The 22,892-nt window shown below is 39.1% G+C and overlaps 1 protein-coding gene across 2 annotated transcripts in view; it reads left to right on the forward strand.

Annotated features, from left to right (window-relative positions):
• The window catches only part of Lrrk1 (leucine-rich repeat kinase 1), a 127,346-nt gene that overhangs the window by 26,616 nt on the left and 77,838 nt on the right, over window positions 1-22,892 (forward strand). For both annotated transcript variants that reach the window (XM_013512546.1, XM_013512547.1), the window contains one exon: window positions 17,809-17,975. In XM_013512546.1, the coding sequence (XP_013368000.1) occupies window positions 17,809-17,975 (167 nt within the window). The remainder of the gene's footprint in view (window positions 1-17,808; window positions 17,976-22,892) is intronic.

Below are 22,892 nucleotides of genomic sequence, written 5' to 3' on the forward strand. Positions count from 1 at the left end.
CCAAACCCACAGGGAGGTATTATCTTTCCCTGCCTCCATTTCCCTGGTTCAATTCCCAGTGTTGCAAAAGTAATTAATTAATCAGAATAAAGAATGAACTATTGACACATGTTACAACATGAATGAATTTTGAAAATGTGCAAAGTGAAAGAAGCCAGTCAGTAAAGTCTTATATTGTGTGGTTCCATTCACACAAACTGTCCAAAATAGGCAAATCCGTAGAGAGTAGGGAAGTGGTTGGCAGGGACCTGGAAGGGGGAAGTGGGGAGTGATTGCTAGTTTGTACACAATTATCTTTGCAGGCTAATAAAAAAGTTTTAAAATTAGAGGATGTGATGGTTGCACAACTCTGCAGATGCACCAAAACCTAGTGCAGTGTGCACTTCTAAATGCTGAGTTCTATGGCATGTGGATTATATCCCAATAAAACTGTTATTTTTAAAATGTGGTCAAATTTGCTAGTCTTTTACAGCTAATAGGTTCCAAGTAAGTTAAGAGGGTTACACACTCCCTGGTTAAAACACAACACAGCCATATTTTTAAATGCTTATCTAATTTCATTTTTTGCATCTGTATCTCCAATCCATTTGAATATACTTGTATACTACTGTATGATCTGGGGGATGGATCTGATTGTATCTTTTCTATGTGTCTCATCAGTTGTACAAATACTATTAATTAGCATGCTTTTACTGGACTTGTCACTGCTGTCCTGAACCACTCCTTCCTCAGGGATGGGACAGTTACCATCCTTTCCCTGGAGATAGGGTCAATTGCTTGTCCCGCTTTGGGTTACATCCAGTTTTTGTCATAGTAATTGCTCCCTTCAAAGATTCTTATGTTTGATTAATCAGACAGTTGACTCTGAGCATTGCCTGCAGGATTTGAAACTGCATTAACTATGAAGCTCACCTCTTACTTGGGAAACTTCCTGGGCATTTCCTATGGTTTAAAGTGAGATCTTTTAACAAAACCTACTAAGCAGCATGAACTTTAAAGCTACTCATCTGAACCTTAGCTGGTCTCTCAAGACAACATTTTTATTTTTTTCTAGCTTTATTGCGATTATAACTGACAAAATGTACATGATATTTAATGTATATGTACATTGTGAAATGATTGCTGTGATTGTTGATTAGCATATCCAGTGTGTGTGTGTGTGTGTGTGTGTGTGTGTTGAGAACACTTAAGATCTACTCTCTAAAGCAAAGCTCAAGTGTACAGTACAGTATTGTCATCTATGTTCACCGTGCTGTACTTTAGGTCTTATTCATCTTACAACTGAAAATTTGCACCCTTTGGACAATACCTTGTCATTTTTCCCACCCTCCAGCCCGTAGAAACCATCATGCTACTCTCTGGTCCTATAAGTTGAGCCCTTTTAGTTTCTACATGTAGTGATATTATGTAGTGTTTGTCTTCCTGTACCAATTTTATCTCACTTAGCATGATGGCTTCCAAGTGACAGCATTTTTCCTCCCTTTTTTATAGTCTGTTCTTTTCAAGAGCGAATACTTCCCCATTGTATGTGTGACATTTTTTTACCCACTCATCCATTAACAGATACTAAGATTATTTCTGTGTCTTGGTTATTGTGAACAATGCTACAGTGAAAATGGAGATGCTGATGTCTCTTCAAGATACCGATTCCACTTCCTTTAGATATATACCCAGTAGTGAGATGGTTTCATCAATGTTCACTTTTTTGAGAATGCTCCATTCTGTTTTCCACCATAGCTATATTAATTTCCTTCCTAACAATAATATAAAGGGTCCCCTTTCTTCACATCACTGCCATACTTGTCACTTCTTGTCTTTTTACGATAGCCATGGTTTTGATTCACATTTTCTGATATTCACTGTCCATTCAAAATTGTTACCACTACTATTACTTTTGCTGATGAGTTGTATGAGTTCTTTATGTATTTTGAATACTAACCCCCTTCTCAGATATGCAGTTTGAAAATATTTTCTCCAAATCTGAATATTGATTTTTCATTTTATTGATTGTTTCCTTTGCTATGCAGAAGCTTTTTAATTTGATGCAGTCTTAGTTGTTTATTTCTGGTTTTGTTGCGTATGGTTTTAGTGTCACATCCAAAAAATCATTACCAAGATTCTTCCTGCAAAAGAAATTTTGGTTCTTCCATTTTAAGTCTTTATTTCATTTCAGGTTGGATTTTTGTATATGGTGTAAAGTAAAGAACCAGTTTTATGCTATTTTACTTGGGTATTCAGTTTTCCCAACACTGATTCTTAAAGAGATCATCCTTTCTTGTTTGTGTGTTCTAGGTGTCTTTCTAAGATTACTTGACTGGATATGTATAGATTTATTTGAGGGCTCTTGCTCCTCCATTGTTCTCTGTGTGTCTGTTTTTATGCCTGAAAGGTATTGCTTGGTTCTACAGCTTATAATCAGGCTTAAAATCAGGAAGTATGATACCACTAGGTTTGTTCTTCTTTCTCAAGGCTGCTTCAGCTATTTGGGTTTTTTTGTGGTTCCACACAAGTTACAGGAATTTTTTTCTATTTCTATGAAAAGTGCCATTAGAATTTTTATAGGAATTGTACTGAATGGGAAAGTCAGTTTAGCTAGTGTGGAGAGGTTCACAATATTAATTCTTCCAGTCCATGAACATGGGATATTTTTCCATTTATTTCTGCCTCACTTAATTTCTTTCATCAGTATCATAGTTTGCCATGTACAGATCCTTCATTACTTTGGTTAAATTTACTCCTATTTGCATAGCTATTATAAATGAAATTATTTTCTCAATTTTTTCCCTGATAGGTCCTTATTAGTACTCAGAAATGTAGCTGATTTTTGTGTGTTGCTTTCATGTCCAGCAACTTTACTAAATTGATTTATTATTTCTAACAGGGTTTTTTTGGGTGGCATCTTCAGGCTTTTCCACATATAAGATTACATCATGTGCAAACAGAAATTATTGAAATTCTTCCTTTCTTATTCAGATGCCTTTTATCACCTTCTCTTGCTTAAATTGCCCTGGCTAGAACTTCCAGTACTACTGAATAGGAGTTGTAAGAGTGAACGTGCTGTCTTCTCCTGATCTTAGAGGGAAAGCTTTCAGCTTTTCACCATTTATGTGACAATAGCTGTGAGCTTACTGTATGTGGCCTTTAATGTGTCAAAATACATTATTTCTATATCTAACTTGCTGAGAGTTTTTATTGTTAAGGGATATTGAATGGATGCCTTTTCTGCATCCATTGATATGATCATATGATTTTTAAAAACTTCATTGTGTTAATATGATGTACCACATTTATTGATTTTCTTGTGTCAAATCATCCTTGCATCCTAGGGATAAATCTCACTTGATTGTGATATATGATCCTTTTTGTGTGCTATTGAATTCAGTTTTCCAGTATTTTGTTTCAGGATTTATGCACCTATGTTCATCCAAGATATAGGCCTATAACTTTCTTTTCTTGTAGTGTCATTTTCCTGGCTTTGGTGGGAAGATAATTCTAGTTCCATAGAATGACTTTGGAAGTGTTCCATCCTCTGCAGTTCTTGAAAGAGTTTAGGAAGAACTGGCATTAATTCTTTAAATGTTGGTAGAAGTCACCCATGAAGCCATCTGGTTCTGAGCCTTTCTCTGTCGGGGGATTTTCAGTTACTGCTTAAGTCTCACTCATTACTGGTTTATTTGCATTTCCCGTTTCATCACAATCCCTTGTTGGTAAGTTGTACATTGCTAGGAATTTATCCACTTCTAGCTTATCCAATTTGTTGGTGTGTGATTGTTCATAATCTTTATTTTTATTTTTTTGGTTTTTCTCCGGTACCGGGAACCAAACTCATGACCTTGCGCTTGCCAGGCAGGCGCTTTGCCGCTGAGCTAAATCCCCAGCCCCTTGATTGTTCATAATGATCTCTTATGATCCTTATTATCTATAGTATTAGTTGCAATGTCTCCTTTCATTTATGTAAGTCCATTCTCCCTTTTTCTTGGTTAATCTAGCCAAAAGTTTGTCAATTTTGTTTTTCTTTTCAAAAAAACGAACTCTTAGTCTCACTGATCTTTTTGTATTTTCCTCTGTCTCTAATTCATCTAGCTCTGCTCTGACTGTTACCATTTCCTTTTTTTTTTTTTTAGTAATTTGGGCTTATTGTTCTTTGTCTAGTTCCTCAAGGTATAAATTTATGTTGTTTCTTTCCTGTGTGGATACTTCTTTTGTAAGCTTCCATTTTAGAACTGCTTTCCGTTACATGCTGTAAGTTTTGGTATGTCGTATATACCTTTTCATTTGTTTCAAGATAATGTTTTCATCTCCCTTTTGACTTCTTCTTTGATCCACTGATTTTTCAGAAGTTTGTTGCTTACTTTCCAAAAAGTTGGGGGTGTTATAATTTTCCTGCTGTGGTTAATTTCTACTTTCCAACAACTGTGGGTAGGACCAATATTGGAAGTGACTGCAGCCTCCTTACTTTTATTAAGACTTGTTTTGCCACATGATGAGTATTTTATACTGGGTGATGTTCTGTGTGCCTTTGAGAAGAAAAGCTTTTCTCTTTCTTTCGGATAAATGGTTATGTATATGTCTTCTAGGTCCATTTGGCCTACATATTATCCAAGTCCACTGTTGCCTTATTGATTTTCTGTTTAGATGATGCATTCATTATGGAAAGTAGGGTGTTGAAGTACTCCAGTATTACATTGCTATCTATTCCTCCCTTCAGGTCTGTTAATATTTGCATTCTGTATTGAAGTGCTCCAATATTGGTTGCACGTTTAGTTACAGTTGTTACATACTCTTGGTGAATCCACCCACTTATCATTACACAGTGGCCCTCTTTATCTCTTGTGGCAGACTTGGAAGCTCTATTTTGCCTAAGTGCACCCACCTTTGATCTCTTTTAGTCCCCATTTGCATAGAGTATCTTCTTCTGTGCATTCACTTTCAGTCTGGGTGTGTCCCTCGTGCTAGCATGAGGCTCTTGTAGGTGGCATGTTGCTGATTCATGTTTTTATCCATTCAGCCGATCTGTTTCTTTTGATTAGAAAAATGCAATCCACCCACATTTAATGATTGAGATATAAAGATTTACTCTTGCCATTTTATTCATTTTTTACTACTCTGTAGTTCCTTTATTCCTTCTTCCTGTTTTGCTGTCTTCCCTTGTGTTTCTTGATTTTTTGTGTGGTGGGATGAGAAAGCATTTTTATTCAAAGGGACTGTTGGAATTAGCAATCAGGTCTCCTCATTTCAACATATAACATCTATATTGAGTCGTTATTGAGCTTAAACTATGTGCTGGAATCTGACTCTGCCCGCTGGCAAAGGCTGTCCATGTGGAACTGATGTTCATCAGTCCACACACGTAAGTTCCGTATGCTCCCCAGCATGGGCTTGTGCTAGAAGTAAGTATTTTGTCTTCTATTTTTTGGCTTCACCCACATCTGACCTACAACTAAGTAACTAAGATTCCCCAAACCACCGACTTGTCCATTTGAATTGACGTGCTTGATCTCAGATGCCAGAGGAGTAAGAACCCCAGGTTTCCTAGTTTTTAGACATGGGCCAAATTTCTAACAATTTCAGGTAATGATAATAGCATCCAGTATTTATCTAGAGCCTGTTAAGGGTTGAGCGGTGTTCTAATTACTGGTAACACTTCCGTTCATTTGCTCCTGACCACAAGCCCTTTAATTTGAGTGCTAACACCACCTCTAGTTTCATGGCAGAGGGAAAGATGAACAAGGAGACAATGGAAAAGTGTCAGAGGTGAAAGCTAAGTGCAAACAGTGACCTGATCTTCCTTCTCTGTCCCTCTCTGGAGCTACCTGGGCTGAGGGGACTCCTTCCTCTGAGTGCTTTACAACCATGTGTCTCAAAGTAGTATGTATGACTGAGATCTCATCCTTTTATGAATTGGAAAGCCCCGGAACATTATCTTGAAACAGTACAAACTTTGACCTCATACAAAACTTACAGTTGTACTGAAGCAGCCTGACTTAGGGGAGGGGTTGGTACAGGCTGCAGGGCCAGAGTGAAGTGGTTCTTGAAAGAAAAAATCCAGAAAAGGCCTGAAATAATCATTTTCCTTTTACTGGGAGAATTCTGTGTTGCTGGGGCCGTGCTGCATAATACTGTGTCTAGATGAATCGACGCACTTATCATTATACAGTGGCCCTCTTTATCTCTTGTGGAAGACTTGGAAGGTCTATTTTGTCTAAGTGTACCCACCTTTGATCCCTTTTAACTATCATTTGCATAGAGTATCTTTTTCTGTCCATTCACTTTCAGACACTGGGGCAAGAGTATAGCTGGGCCGTTTACTGACACCAAGAGAGGTCTGGAAGATCAACACACTGAAGTCACGAAGCACTTAATGAGCACCTGCTGTGTACAGGGCACATTATTAGGTACCTATGATGATGAGTAAGGGTGGCCCAGCCCCTGGGAAGCACCAGGCAGAGTAGGAGACTGACAGGGACCAACACAAGGGGAATGATCTAATATCCAGGTCAGACCAAGCAGAAGAAGGTCAGGCCGAGTAGAGGAAGGAGAAGAAACCTTGTGGGAAATTCTGCAGTCCTCGCTAGAGAATGCCATTTGCACTGGTGCCCAAGACAGGAGGATAATTGTGGCATACAGGGAAGGGGTGGGAGCCCCTTCTAAGAAAGGAAAGAAACTTGGGGTCCAAGAAGAAATAAAAGTGCAGTGAACTGACTCATAGGCACTGGGGTAAGGACATGTGTGCCTACTCATTCTATTTGTTTGTATGTTTGTATGTTTGTTGTATGTTCTGCAATATCTTTTATATGTGCTTTTTTTTTTACAAGTAAGAAGACAAGAGTCAGACTTCTTAAATGCTTGCCAAAGATCAAGAAACGATTGGAGAATTAAGCTGGAACTTGAACCCAAGTCTAACTTGAATACAGTTTCTTTTCTGTCACCACATTTTATTTAGCATGTTTCTTAGTGGAACACACTTCAGGAAAAACCTTGATGCTTCATCTTAAATTTAAAATATTTTCTTCCTTTGTGTCCATCGCCCTTGGAGGAAGTTGAGTGCACTTTAAAAATCTTCTTTTTATAATAATAACAGAGAAATGAATGCAAAAAGAAAAGGAGGTATCAAAAATATGACCTCAAATTCCATGACAAAAGAAAAGCAATGTCATCAAAGAGGGGTTTTCGTGCTGGTTTGATTTTTCTGTATGTTTTGCTGTATCTGTCCACTGTAATACAGTTTGTAATTGTCTCAACCTCCGTTCCTTGCTACACTGAACAGGACTGCAGTCTTTCTGTATATTGCTTTTGCTTTTTGTGTGGTATATTTTAAATGTATAGAATTATTCCTTTGGAGTCAGTTCCTTGGAAGCAGGATTAGTATGTCAAATGGTATCCTAACTCTTCAGTATTTATAACTATGATTGATTCCTCGAATGATCAGAAAAGGAGTGGTTTTTTAAATTTTTTGTATGTTTAGATTTACCATTTAATGTTGCATCAGTGGGTATTGAGTAAAGGAATTGTCCTATTTCTCTGATTTTCATTTTTGCAGACAAATGGCTTTTCCTGTTTGGTTTTTTTGTTTTTTGTTTTTTGTTTTTTGTTTTTTTTTTTTTTTGCTTTTCCTGTTTTATCAGCTCAGTTTTTGTCTGCTGACATCCTAAGTCCCCCAAGCATCCTATCTTGGTGAACAGCATGGTTTTTGATGTAGCTATTTAAAAGTAAACTCTGGGACGTATGCAGGATGACAGTTGAGCTGCTCCTCTCTGTCTCAGCAAGCTGTGTGCTCAGGGTCTAGCTGAGCACATAGAAGGTATTAAATATGTGTAGAATCAATGAGCAATAAGTAAGTGAATTTTTGGAAGAGGAACTAAAGCTAGTAAAGACTCCTCTTTATAGCTTTGTATTGCTCTGTTTGTCTTCTTGTGCTGCAGAAAATGCATGGAGGAATTGGTTTCCATTTCATCTCTAGCTTTTCCATCCAATGAGATAGGATCACTTCATCTTTCAGCTGCACATCCTGCCCAGGCACATTACATGCCAATAAGAATTTGTGTTTGGTTGGACTACATAGCTTAGAACACAGAAGGATAGGGTTTGGGAGCAGCAGTCCAGATCTCAACTATGTTGTAGGGAGCTGGGCAGGATCAGATTCTCTAACCATGAAAAACACTAGCACGATGTGAGAAGTGGTGGTGAGAAGCCCAGTCTTGGGTGTGTGTTAGGCAGAAGGCAGGTGTCAACTGGACAATTCCTGGAGCGTCTTACAGGGCTCAACAAATGGTACCAATGATGAATGAATTATTGTCATAGACCATTTTATTTTCTCTCTTAAACTCTGAGACACGTATGCCTATTGTTGATCCACAAGCTTTTCTTGCTCTCTGCCCTTGGTTCTAAAGCAATGGAGTCAAAACTTGCTGTACCTAGAACAAACAGTTGCTTCTGTTTACTCAATCCTGTTGCAGAATTAGCTCGGCAAGCCAGGTTAGAAGTGGTCAGCTTTTTGCTAGATGCATTTCATCTTTTAATACCTGTCTTTTTTCTTAGTTGCAAAAGAGCAATATAAGCTCAGTGTATTGGACAACATAGAAAAACAAAGTAGAAAAGAATTTCCAGTCATTTCACTTACTGAGGGAAGCTAGCAATGTCATGTGTTTATGTGTGCCCTTTAGATCTTCCTAAATAGAGAGGGTCAGTTTATACAAACAAAGTTCACAGCTATATATATATATAATTTTATAGTTTTATACAGTCACATATAGTTTATACTCATTAGGAGCCCTTTTTCAAAACATTTTAATCACACATGATCTACAAACCTGTAGTACATGCTTTCCTTGTGCCTATTTTGGGTCAGTCTTCTGCATTTTTCCATGCTGTTTTACCCTGCATGTCGCATACTCTATGCTTTAGCTTAGTACGATGAGTAATTTCAGTACTTCTTAGTCTTCATCATGTTTTGTTTTGTGTGGCTTTTGTTTTTGGAGCACCAGGAATTGAACTCAGTACAGTGCTCTGCAGGCACTGTACTGCTGAGCTATATCCCAAGCCCCATCCCCATCAGTTTTAACACTGCCTAGCAGTCCCTCACCTGGGAGCCTGGTGAGCGGGGAGGCGGAAGCTCTGGGACGGGGCAGGGAGTACTGCTTCCGCTTGCCCCTGCACCTCTGGCATTCTGTAACTTTGGGAACCATCTGCAAAGTGGCAGCCAGAACACCTCCTTCTCAGCATTACCATGAGCCCTGACTTAAATGACACAAATCAAGGCCACAGTCCTGGGTGCCCTGGGCATGACTTTACTGTGAACCACTCCCTGCCTTCCTGCCTTGGGACATTTCCTGGTTGGCAAGCTGCTTGCTCTGCTATCACAGGTGATGACCTGGAGCTCAGGAATGGACCTTTTTGTTTGTGCTACATTCTTTCTGGACGTGACTTCCTAGGGAAGAAAACCACACATGCAGCTGTAGGACCTCCCCCAGTGCTCTTGCTGTAGAGATTTCCATGTTGTTTTCTGAAACAGACATGCCATTTACAGAGTCCCCACAGAATATGCCAGTTTCACCACACTCTGGCCTGTAATGAACGTTAGAAGGCCTTAAACCTTTCACGGTATCAAGTGGATATAACCTGGCATTTTAGGGCTAATTGTGATTTATATTACTGAAGAAAATGAACAGTTTTACATGTAATTTTCCCTCCCTGAAACTCCCTGTACATATAACTACCCATCTCCTTTTTTATTTTTCCAGTTCTGGGGATTGAACCCAGAGCTACATGCCCAGCCCTTTCTTGTGTATTTTTTAAATTTTGGGACAAGGTCTGACTATGTTTCTAAGTACTCAGCCCACACTTGAACTTGCAGTCCTCCTCCTGCCCCAGCTCCCAGAGTGCTGGGATAACAGCCACCACATCAGCTCTGCCTCCCTCTCATTAACAAAAATTTCCACTGATTTGGTGAGAATCAAATTTCCGGTGATTTGGTGACATCAGCCCCAAGGAAGTTGACAGTCTGGGCTGGGAGCTTTGCTGGAATGAGACCTGCTCACCTCTGAGGCAGAGCTGGTCCTCGTGAGCTCCACTGGCCTCTTACTTTCTTTTCCAACGCTGGTGGAGGGGGCAGTGGGATGAGGCTGAGGCCAGGCCATCTGGAGCCAGGGAGGAATTGCCACGGAGGGTCCCCAGGGGGCTGTGTCATCCTCCCTCCCCTGCACAGTGTGCAACCTCTGCATCTTCCCTGAAGGAATAAAGGGTTGAATTTCACTGTAACGGGACCCAGAGATGAAAACTGCTGCTGAGGCTAAAACCCCGGAATGATGTCTAGGGAAGACAGAAGCACCCTGCCTGCTGAAGACCTGTCACCCCAGGGCCATGGAGGCCAGTCCCTGAAGTGCAGGGAGGGCTTCATCTCCGGGAGGGCCACCCCCGTCCCTGGTGCTATGACCACATGGAGACTCCGTGGAAGATGGCACGGGAAGGTCATTAAGCAGCTATGATCAGGTTGGTAGCCTCTTAGTTTACTTGTGTTTGTTCTGCAGTGATCTATGGGTTGATGCTTCACTTTCAATTCTTACTAATCAATTGATGGAAGTGAATGCAGTTTGTAAAATATCACAGATGTGCAAATAAAATATCTTTTCTAAGAGACACAAATACGTCTCTCAGATGTGAGGGCGCCATACATTTAGCATTGACAAACATTTGCACTATGTCGGGCGTGCTTTCTTGGATAGGAAGGAGAGATACGTATACTTACACACACTGACCACATTAAAACTTAGAGAATTAAAGCCACTGTCGTAGCACTTCCCCATTGCCCTGGATTTTAGAATAAAACAGTAGATGCAAACATTATATTATAGTCATTATCTCAGGAGAGATGATTTAACAAATCCTTTTGTTCAAGAACAAAAGGTGAGAATGACATCAGGACAGAACATTCTCAGGGACTAACAGACAAAGGAGATTCTTTTGAGCTGCACGGGGACAGTACAGTGCACGCCTGGGGGGATGAGGGACTGGATCTTCACAAGTCCCTTCACAATTCTGTTTACAGCAATACTGAAAGACACCTAATTTCTTTTTTTTTTTTTTTTGGGGGGGGTGGTTTTCCGGTACCGGGAACCGAACTCTGGACCTTGTGCGTGCCAGGCAGGCGCTTTTGCCGCTGAGCTAAACCCCCAGCCCCAAGACACCTAATTTCTGTTGGATTTTCTGTAGTTAGAATAATTTGTTTCTCTAAGACATGAATTATGGCAACAGTATTTAGACACTGAGTTAATAGCAACTAAACACATTTCTCCTAGACATGGCTGACAATATGGAACACACAGCATGATGGAAAGTGCTTACTTATGAATAGAGTATTAAGTTGAAAATGATCAGGAAGGACAAAGTGATGTTCTGTTTCCACAGTTTGAAAACATCCTTTAAAAAGAAACAAATACTTCTTCACATACTGAACTTTAATTTACTATTCACATCCAACATTTAACATATCAGGGTATAGTAGGCATTAATACTTATGATCAACCAGGAATATGTGCATTTATGAGCTCACAGCTTGTTGTAAATATTTTTTGTGTTCTGGAATAACTCTACATGTGCCACAGCCTTAATCCTAGCCAATCACTACATTTATATTCTCTCGCTAGTTCTTACTTCTAATTGATCGTTTACTAAAATCAAGCAAGCACCATTAACTAAGTGCTTTTTAAAAATGAACTATGCTGTTGGTCTGCACTTCTCTTCCTTTACTTAGTTAAATACTTGGTTAAGTATACTAATTTGCATTAAAAGCAAATGAGATGCCTGTTGGTAATTATCTGTGTGCATGTTTGTATTGAAAAACTTTATTGTTATGTTGGGAAATGGTACAAATTATAATATACAGAACAAGAATTTTTTTTTAAATTTGGAACTAAACTATTCTAATGTTCTCTTATTTTACTAGCAGCTTTTGCTATTTATTTGGGACATTAATGTCTTACCGAAATAGAATAAGTTTGGGAGGTTTATATGTTTTAATATAAATTTTAAAACTGTATTAGAAATACATTTACAATTGTGAGGTTTAATACATTTTAAATCTGTATTAATAGTACATTTAGAAATGAACAAGTTGATGAAAAAGTACAAACAACTGATTAAGCAAGTAGGAGTAACTAAATAATCTCAAATAGTTTAAATATATTCCTTAGAGTTTTAACTGATTCTCAGATACAAAACTGTAGGACTTTTGGCAAAAAAAATTTTTTCTATTAAAATATCTAGTTTTAGGAAAAGATGCCTGATGGTGACCAGAGGGGTTTCTGCTTTTTATATATTTCTATGTTACTTAACTTTTCAATAAGAACGTTTTATTAACTGTGAAATTTCTTTAAAGTTTAAATAAAATGGTGATGGCTTTCCATGACAAAGAACTTAGAAAGTAAATAAAGTCTTCTGTAATTCTGTCCCAATGCTTATTAGTAACATGTTGGATTTTTTTCCTTTTATCCTAAATAAGCCTTAACACTCTGTTCTAATCCCTATAAATTAAATAAAATTGGAAGGTTAAATTAAATGCATTCAAGGATTTTTCCCATCATGTTCTTCCAACAATTCCATCAGACTAGAGCCCTGGCTCACAGGATCAATGACGGTGAATGTTCAGTGTTGCCCATGCAACTTAAGAAAATCAAATTCAGACTGAAAAACACATCGCTGAACAATGTAAAGATACCCGAGCAGGTTCTTATTATTTACTCCACATGCACAGGCATCTTTAAGCATCAAGTGAAAGTAAAATCGCCCTTGTAATTTCCCAGGTGCCATGTGATTTACGTGTAACCTAAGTCTCACCTTCATAGTGGCCCTTTACTTGGGCTTCCGGGTTTAACTGTTTGTATTTATGGTCTTAACACGAGGAGGCAAGGTTACTTCCTCCTTGGTCATGCACATGTGCAGAAACACATGCCCACACCCACTTGCCTTTTACTAGACAAGGAGAATATTTAATTCTGAAAGATGAGCCCTGACATAATTAAGTGTCTCCTGCTGAGGGAGGACACTGCCTTGATTCCACCTCCTCCTCACCCCTGCTAATGGCCTTTCTGTCTCTAGCCTGCTCTTAGATGTCTCGGGGTCTCTGACTATCAATAATTAACAGCGACTGTCAGTGTGTGTTGAGAAGCAAGGCTGCCTTACTCACATGCATAAGCACTTACACACGAAGCCTTATCCTGGTTTCCTCTTTCCAGAAATACCCAGCACTCACCCCACAAAAACCCCCACAGACCCAGTAATCTGTGCTTAAACCTCGCAGTCCTACATTGGCATTTCAAGAATGGTGCCAATTATGTGTGATGATGATCCATGTTCAAGGATCTTCAGAACAGTTGCCCTGGAAGCGGTGCATATCATGGCTTAGGGTGAGTTGTAAAAGCCCTGGATGATATTAAGGACCTCTTCTCTGTGAGCAGCTTGTCTCTGCCTTCCTGCACAACAGGGGTTTTCTCTCTTAGTGGTGGAACACATGCTGTATGTCTTATATTCCTGCATGTAGGGTTTACTGTGTAACTCACCTTTTCTCCCAAGATGCTATCGTGAAAATTTTCAAACTTACAGTAACACTGAAAAATTAGAACCACGGTACACTCCTGTACCCATCACCTAAAGTATACGATGAACACTAGATTACTCTCAGATTACTCTCTCACATTTCTATACATCCTGTTTTTAATGCGTTTCAGCTGAAATCGTAAATATATGGACCCTTCACCCTTAAGTACTTCCACATGCATATTATCGACTAAGGCTTGAATTGTTTATAGTTGCTTTTTTTAGATAAAGGGTATGTCAGGTGAAAATGCACAAATTTTATGTGGACTTCTTGATTAATTTTTTGAGAAGTACAGAGCCCATGTAATGCAAACCCCAACAAATATGGAATCAGCAACCCAAACAATACTGTTTCTCTGATCAACCAAACTGGCTACCCTGACTCCAAGCAACAACTGTCTGATTTTTTTTTAACACAAATTAGAATGATATATAAAGGACATCATTTTGTGCAAGGTTTCTTTCACTCAGCATTATGTGTTTGAGATACATATCAGTCATCTTATGGATCAATTGTTCGTTGCTCCTTATTGCTGAGCAGTCACTCTGTCACATTTTGTTCTGTCCTCTCTCCTCCAGGTGGACAGTGGGCCTATTTATAGCTTGTGTATCTTGTGACCACAGCTGCTGTGAACAACCTTAGATCACTTTTGTGGACATGTTTATCTTGGATAAATATCTAAGGATGGAATTGTGAATCATGGGGTCTTAGTTTTATGAGAAACCACCAGAGCTCTTTCCAGGATTGTTATGGCGTTTTACTCTCTAACCAATAAATTATGAGCGTTGTGGTTGCTCCATGTCTTCACTAAATATTGTTAGTTTGCTTTTTTCTTTAAATAGCTGTTCTGAAAAAAAAAATAAAAATAAATAGCTCTTCTGTTGGGAGTGTTGTGCTATCTAATTGTGCTTTTAATTTGAATTTCCTTGACAAATAAGGATGTTGAGCTCTTTGAATATCTTCCACTGTTCAAATCTTGGCCCATTCCTAATTGAGCTTTTGTCTTTTTATTATTAGATTATAGGAGTTTTTATTTTCTAAGTACCACCCCTTTTCAGATATGTTTCATAAACATTTTATTCTCATCTATAATTTGCCCATTCATCTTTCAGTGGTATTTGTTTTGTTTTGTTGTTTGATGAGTAAAGGTTTTAAATTTTGGTGAATTCTCCATTAGCATTTTCCCTTTTGTGGATCTTATTTTCTGTGGCCCCTTGTATTGGTCAACTTTTTGTCACTGTAACAAAATACCTGACAGAGGATAGTTATAAAACAAAAAAGAAGTTTACTTAGCTCTCAGCTTTGGTGGCTCAAGGGCATAACATCTGATCTGCTTAGTTCTGATGAGGAGCTCATGGTGAATGGTGAATGGTGGGCACACAGGGCATCAGGCAAGAGAGGCAGGAACCGAGAGGAAGGAAAGGGCCAGGTGTCTTCCTTTGACAACAGTCCTGCTGTGAGAACTACCAAAGGATCTCAGGTGAAGCTACCTCATGCTCTTGGTGACGTGAGGACCTGGAAGGGCCCGTCCCTAAAGACTCCACCACTTTTTCCAGTAGTCCCACCCTGGGGACCAGGGCTTTCATCACAGTGGACACTCTGGAGTCACCAGCCACACCCAAACCATGACATCCATCTAAGAAACCTTTGCTTCCTTTCAGATTATGAAAGTACTCACTTGTGTGCTTTTCTAGAAACTTTATTATTTTAGCCTTTATATTTTGATCCATGATCCATCTCAGATGAATTTTGTGTCTGATGAGAAGTAGGGCACAAGGATTTCTTTTTATTCTTCATTGAGGATGTCCAATATACCAGCACTATTTGTTGAGAAGACTTTGCTTTTCCCATTACATTGCTTTGGAACCCTTGTCAAAAATCAGTTAGGTATATAAGTGCAAGTCTATTTCTCAACTTTTTATTCCGGCCAATGGGAGTTGTTTGTCTATACTAATGTTGTTGCAAATGTGCTTATTTAATTAAGTCACCTGCAGAGGCCGGATGCAGAGACAAGCAAGTTTATTGCTGGCATTGGGCACCAAAACAAGACCAAGCCCTGGCCCCAAAGAGCAGGAATAAAGAATAGTTATACAGTCCTAGTTCTGCGTCTAGGGGTTGGTGCTGATATGACTTAGTGCCACTACAGAAATACTCCTACAAAGCATGGGCTTAGTTTGTGACAAAAGAACAAAGATGTTTGACATTTTACATGGAAAAAGCAGTCTTATGACAAAGCATGGGGTGATACCAGGTTAAGTAACTATGACAACATTTACAAGAAACAAACTTAAGGAAACAGATATTTAAGCTTAAGATGGTGCCTGAGTACAACATGGCATTGGTTTGGTTCTTTTTCCCACTTCACTAATACCACACTGTCTCAATTACAGTAGCTTTACATTAAGTCTTGAAATCAGGTAGTATAAATTCTCTTAACTCTTTTTCAAAATTGCTTTGGCTATTTGAGGTTCTTCAGATTTCCTTATAAATTTGAGAATCACATTGTCAATTTCTCCCCATCTAAAATGCATTCTAGACGTATAGTTGAGATTAAATTGAATCAGGAAGAATTGACATCATAACAGTATTGATTCTTCTCATCCATGAACATAGGATGTCTGTCCATTATATAGGTCCGCTTAATTTTTCTCAGCAGAATTTTACAGATTTTTAATGTACAGATCCTGCCTATCTCTTGTTAAATTTATTTCTAAGGATGTAATTTTATGCTGTTGTGAATAAAATAATGCTTTAATGTTAGCTGCTATTATGTGATTCATTTTTGTGATATGTATGTTTAGAAGCCAAACTTACTCAGCATTTACCCTTAAAAAATTAATCAAAAGCCTCTTCCTTCACAGAGGGAGCGGTGAGAAGAGCAGATCATCCCCACCGTGAGAGCTGGGCGAGCAATCAGTATCAGCTTGCCCTTTACTGGCTGTGTGAACTTGGCCAGGAATGATAGAATTTTCCTCCTATTTCTACTATCACTCAACACAATCAGAATTTACCTTCTCATTTATTATTATTATTTCTCATTTATTATTATTTTCAGAAATACCTAGAGATAAAGCTTGTTACTCTGGTTCACTAACCCTTTTGGACATCTGGTAAAGCTCTTGAATTTTCTCCCCAGAGAGAGAAAATCACACACACACACACACACACACACACAAAGTTACAGCTTTGGTTTTGTGTACAACTGTAAGACGTTCAGGGAACCTCTAAAGCCTCTTTGTCAGCCTTTGGGACCCACAGATTCCTAATTAAGAACCTCTGTTCTGGAGAGATCTGGATGGGGACAGATCTCCTTTGCCTCTGTGCCTTCAGTATACAGTGGGGTGATCACCCATGTCTCAGCTTCTCAGTGAGTGCATTCATTCTCAGTGAATGCCCCGGTGGTGGGTGCTGTGGGTTTATAGAATGGCTCAGCAGTGCTGCTTCTCCTCTCTAGTAGCACAGGTGCTCAGCTGACCGGAAGAAGCCCCACACCTTTTCTACCTAGGACAGCCAAGTGTCCACCATTAGAGAACAGGGATGCAGCCACAGCCACGCCACAGTTCAGATAAGCAGAACAGCAGAGCCAGGAGACATTGTAGGGACAGCCTGGGCCAGTTACACCTGTGGTCCAAGCATGCTCAGGAGCCAGAGTGTCAAGGAACTGCCTGACATTTTAGTGTGGCTTGTCTGTGCGCTGGCTGGCGCAGAACGAGGCCTGCAGATCTTAAATCCTGTGGCCCTGTTGGGGCTTTCCAGGCAGGGAAAGTGGATTTCCATTCCCACAGGACTGCTCTACCCCGCAAGCAATGGGGATATTCAGCAGGGGCCGCCTGCTCTCCCCTGAAGCCCCAGCTCCTCCACTTTCCGCTGCGAAGTCAGCCTGGCGGCCTTCCACCAGACAGCTGCCCTTACACGCTGGCACGGCTCCAGGTGGCAGCCGTTTTTGCTGCGGAACCTTCTGAGTTGTGTGCAACTGCCTGCTGCCTTTCCAGACACCCTGGCTTCAGCACCAGCCCCAGGAAGTCTCTTCCCACAAGGCTGCAGGTCCCCCAGGCACTGGAAGCTGGGTGATGGCAGAATTTCAAGGCCATTCTTTCTGTCCCTGCAACCCCCAGAGTTATGTCATCGACAGTGCATCCCTGTACTGTCATTTCTGGTGACTCCCAAGCCATGCTGGCTGTGACAGTGACGCTGTGTGTGCGCTTCCTCCCATGCAGGTACCAAGGACATGGGCAGCAAGCTGTCTACGCCAGGCGGGGACTCCACGGCTCCGCGGTCCCCCAGGATGGAGAGCATTCACAGCACTTACAAACAGGGAGACCTCAGCAGGGCCCGTGACCTGCTCAGGGAGGCCTGTGAGGACAGCACGTCCCAGCTGGAAAAGGTAAAGTGGATACTGGCCTGGGGGCCACTGCCGGTCCTGGGCTGGATGAGGGTCACCGCTCAGATTATTGGCAGAATCTTAGTAGGGAGGTTTTGTTGTACTCTGCATAACCTCCTTCTGCATGTAAACCTCTGAGTGCCACGTCTCTCAGGTCCACTTCTTTGCAGAGTGTTATCATGGAAATGAGGCTCTTGCTACATTCCATATCAGGCCTTTGAGGGACAAGAGTGGGACTGCTGAAATGTAAAGCACCTAGTGCAATCTGCAGATTCAACCTCCTGTATGCTTTTACACTGTTTCACATTATAAAAATAGCACATGCTCAGAAAAGAAAATTCAGAAAACCTACAAATGTAGGGAAAAAAGAAAAATATATATACCCATATTCCTAATAACACCTAAGCAATCCTACTTAACAGTTTTACTTTCTTTTTCCCACTCTTCTGAGCTGAGTATACATTGATGTTGTTTCTAACGGATTGTGATACACTGACACCATATGTAGAGTTTTGCATATACTTCTCACCTACTATAGCAAGAATTTTCTGTATGACTCTGAATTCCCTTTAAAGATCATCTTCAGTAGCTATATGATATTCCATCTAATGGAGGGACCATCATTTAAATTTAATTTATTCCTCTTAGTTGGATATTTGGGTTGTTTCTGATTTCTTACTAATATAAACAATGCTGTATTAAATGTTTTTGCTTAGTTCTTTTCTTACTGCAAGGTTGTTTTCTTAGCATAGATTTGCAGGAATGGAGAATGTGGGTCTGAGCATTTTTAAAGATTTAGAACATATGTGAAATTGTTTCCAAATATATCTGTACAAATTAACCCTTCATCCAACAATTCAAGAGGCCAATGCTGTGTTCTTGCCCTTGCGGGGGGTAAGAATCGGATGTTATCATGGAAACACTTTATTGATGTTATTTGCAATACTTTCATTAGCATAGGCTAAATGTACCTCTATTTAATTACTAGTTGAAAATAATTCCATCCTTAGGCTTCCAGTCTGTTCTCAGAAATTTAGAATTGGGGCATAATGTGCTTGAGAATCATTGATGGGAGGGCATTTGGAGTTCCTCTGATTATGAACTCATGGCATATATGGCAAAAGACCACCTTCTGTATGGGGAGAGAGCCTATTACATCTACAGGAGGAGACCACTGCATACAATTTAGTGTGTGCGGTCTATAAGGTGCTCCAAAAGAACAAAATCATCTCTAGTGCTATTTTGGAAAAAAAATACAATGTAATTTTAATAAATAAGTGAAGTCTTAAGCTTTCAGTAGATGGAAGGAAGATGGACTAGGTATACTTTTCCCTTTTATTCCTGCTAAGCTCACATAAAAGCTCTAGACATTACATATAAAGTAAGCATAAGATCCTGGAAGGTAGCCAGGCTTGGTAGTACACACCTGTCATCCCAGCAGGAGGATCACAGGTTTGATCCCAGTCTGAGGAACTTAGAAACTTATGGAGAGCCTGTCTCAAAAAACTGTGGGAGAAGATGCAGCTTAGTGCAAAAGCCCAGGATTCAATCCTTGGTTTAAAAAAAAAGTTCTAGAAGGTGGAGAGAAGAAGAGAGACCAGCTGGTAATCTCAGAACTCAAGGAACACACAGTAATAAATATATTGGGAGGGGCATGCCTCATGTACCCCAGACTGAATGCTAAAGAAGCTGGCAACCCAGAAGCACCAACTGATAAAGGAGAAAAAGCCCCAAGGAAGGCTTACTGTCTTGAGCCAAAGGACCTGACAAAGGGAAGCCTGGCATGACAGAGAATTTTCAGGCAATAACCACCCACTTTAGCAAACCATACAGAAAGATCTGCAGCCCCAGTCCAAGCCCTCACCAGTAAAGGCCAAATAGAGATCCACCTTTGCCCCAATCTTTCTACCTCCAGCATGTCTAGGAAAGCCAGAGGAGCTGGGCCATAAATCCCTACCAGCTGGCAGTGAATCCCCATCCCTATTCCAAGCCCCACCCCCATTAGTGGACCCCAGTGGACCTCTGTCCTTACCTGGCGTACCTAGAAGCAGTGAGACACTCCCCCTCCTTCTGGCTAGGGAGAAATTGTAGCAAGCCTGGTGATGAACCTTGAATTCCACCCCTGTCCAGCAATACCCAAAAGTCCTCTCACCATGATGTCTACCAATCCTGGTGGAGTCCCTGATGTCCACTCCAACAGGCAGTAATAATGTGGCACCATACCTTTACATACTAGAGCAGACTTAGTACACTCTGAACACAAGACTTAACTAAAATCCAGGGTCTTAAAATGTATTGCCTCTAATATCAAGGTTCTAATATAAAAAATTCATACCAGGAGCCAAAAAAATTTAAAACTCAGAGAGAAAGAGATAACCAAAATATGCTACAACTGGGTGACTCAGACATTAGAAATCTCTGATAAGGATTTTATAGCAGGTATAAAAATGCTTATGTGAGCAAGTATGTGCACACTGATTGAAAAAATAGGAAGTTTAATGGAAAAAAGAAGCCTCAGTAAAGAAATAAAAGGTACAGGGAGAGTTAATGGAAAAATAGATGGGCTTAACTCTAGAGCAGAGAAGATGGACAAAAAATTCAGTAAACTTTGAAGTTTGAAGGATAGAAATTACCCTATCTGGAGAGAGAGAGGAAGAGAGAAAACAGAGACAGAAAGAGAGACAGAGACAGAGGAGAGACTGAAACTAAATGAACATATTCTCATAGACATATGAGAATTTTAGCTAAATCTAGTATTATGCATATCAGATTCCCAGAAGGAGAGTAGAAAGAGGCAGGACTGAACAACATAGTAGCCATTGCTCTAAAATTTTTAGTGGAAAAATTTCCTACAAATGGCAGAAGACAAACTTATAGATTCCAGTAGCTGGATAAATCCCAAAAGAGGATAAATTCAATGACATACATTCCAAACATATAATAGTCAAATTTATGAAAACAAAAGAGGAAACAAAATAAAATGAAACAAAATGAAACAAACAAAAAAAAACCCACCAAAAATCATAAAAACAACTAGAAAGAAATAATTGCCTTTTTGGAAAAATAATGAAATTGTTGAAAATTGAACTTCTCATCAGAAACCATGAAGACCAGAAGGAAGTGGCACAATATTTTTTAAAGTGGTGAAAGAAAATAATTGTCAACCCAGAATTTCACATACAGAGAAGATATCTTTCAGGAAAATATCTTTCAGGAACAAAAATAAAATAGACATTCTGAAATGATGGAAAAACTAAGAGAACAGATTTGTAAAAGACCTTCTCTAAAGAAATGTCTACAAAAAAAGTTCTCTAAGCAGAGAGAAAATGAGACAAAAGAAGGAATTTTGGAAAATTCAGAAAGAAAATGAACATGGTAAAACCAAAAATATAGGCAAATAAACTTTTCTTCTCATGTTCAATTCTTTATGTTTGACAACTGAAGCAAAAACTATAATATTACCTAATGTGGTTCTTTATATAGAGAGAAGAAAAATGTTTAAAACAAGACAATTATTTTATAAATGGAGGGGAATAAAGAGATAAAATGCTAAGATCAGTAGATTTTTATAAGTTATATATCTGTACTATAATACCTATAATATTATAGATATTATATTATAGTGGTTACCTATAGTAACCACTTAAAAACAATGTAAAGCGGTATAACACTATAGACCAATCATAATGGAATTCAAAACATGTTTAAGTACCTCAGAAGAAGACAGGAAAAAGAAGATTGAAAGAGCAAACAAAACAAAATTAACATGGCAGACATAAGCCTTAGTATCTAAATAATTACATTAAACATAAATTGTCCAAATGCATGAATTTAAAGACAGAATTTGACAGATTGGATAAAAAATTATGAGCAACTATACTGCTGTCTGTGAGAAACTCACTTTAGATACAATGATACATGTAGATTGAAAGTAAATGAAAAAAGTATACCTTTTTCATACAAAACTAATCAACAGAAAACAGGAGTGACTGTATTCATATCCGAGAGTAAATTTTAGAGCAAAAAATTAATATGGATAGGAAGGTTATCACATAATTATAAAGGACTTGATCCACCAAGCAAACATAGCAATCTCTTTTTTTTTGTACCAGAAATCAAACTGATCAAGATCTCGTGCTTGCCAGGCAGGAGCTTTTGCCACTGAGCTATATACCCATTCCAACATAGCAATCTTAAACATGCGTACACCAAATAACAGAGCAACAAATTTGTGAAACAAAACCCAAAGTAACAGAAAGGAGAGCTAGATACATCCACAAACTTAGAGACTTTGACACCTCACAACAGTTGGTAGAACAATTAGACAGAAAATTACCAAGAGTGCAGAACTCAAAAGCACTGTCAAACTATAGGATCTAAATGACATTCATAAAATGCTCCATATATCACTTTTCTTTCATTAATGACACCAAGTTAATTGCATATCTTGGCTATTGATGCAGTCAACATGGGAGTGCTGATGTCTGTTTGACTTATTGATTACACTTTTCTTAGATACATACCACTGATAGGACTGCTGAATCACATGGTCGTTCACGTTCTAGTTTTTGAAAAATCTGCATACTGTATACCATAATAACTATAATAATTTACATTCCCATCGAGTGTATTAGAATTCCCCTTTCTCCTATCCTCACTATGTCATTCTAACTATGTCTAGGTCATATCATATCACTCTTTTGTCTCGAATTTCCCTGGTAATTAGCGATTTTGATCATCTCCTCTTACACTTATTTATCTTCATATGAAAAATGTTTATCCAGGTCATTTGTCCACTTTTAAGTCAGATTATCATTGGCATTTGTCTGTTCTGTTTGAGTTCCATAAATATTCGAGGTGTAAATCTCATGTCAAATATATACTTTACAAATAAAAAATGATCTACCCTGTAGCAGCAGA

This window comes from Chinchilla lanigera, unplaced genomic scaffold, assembly GCF_000276665.1.
Source record: "Chinchilla lanigera isolate Chin_1 unplaced genomic scaffold, ChiLan1.0 scaffold00015, whole genome shotgun sequence".
Taxonomy (NCBI): Eukaryota; Metazoa; Chordata; class Mammalia; order Rodentia; family Chinchillidae; genus Chinchilla; species Chinchilla lanigera.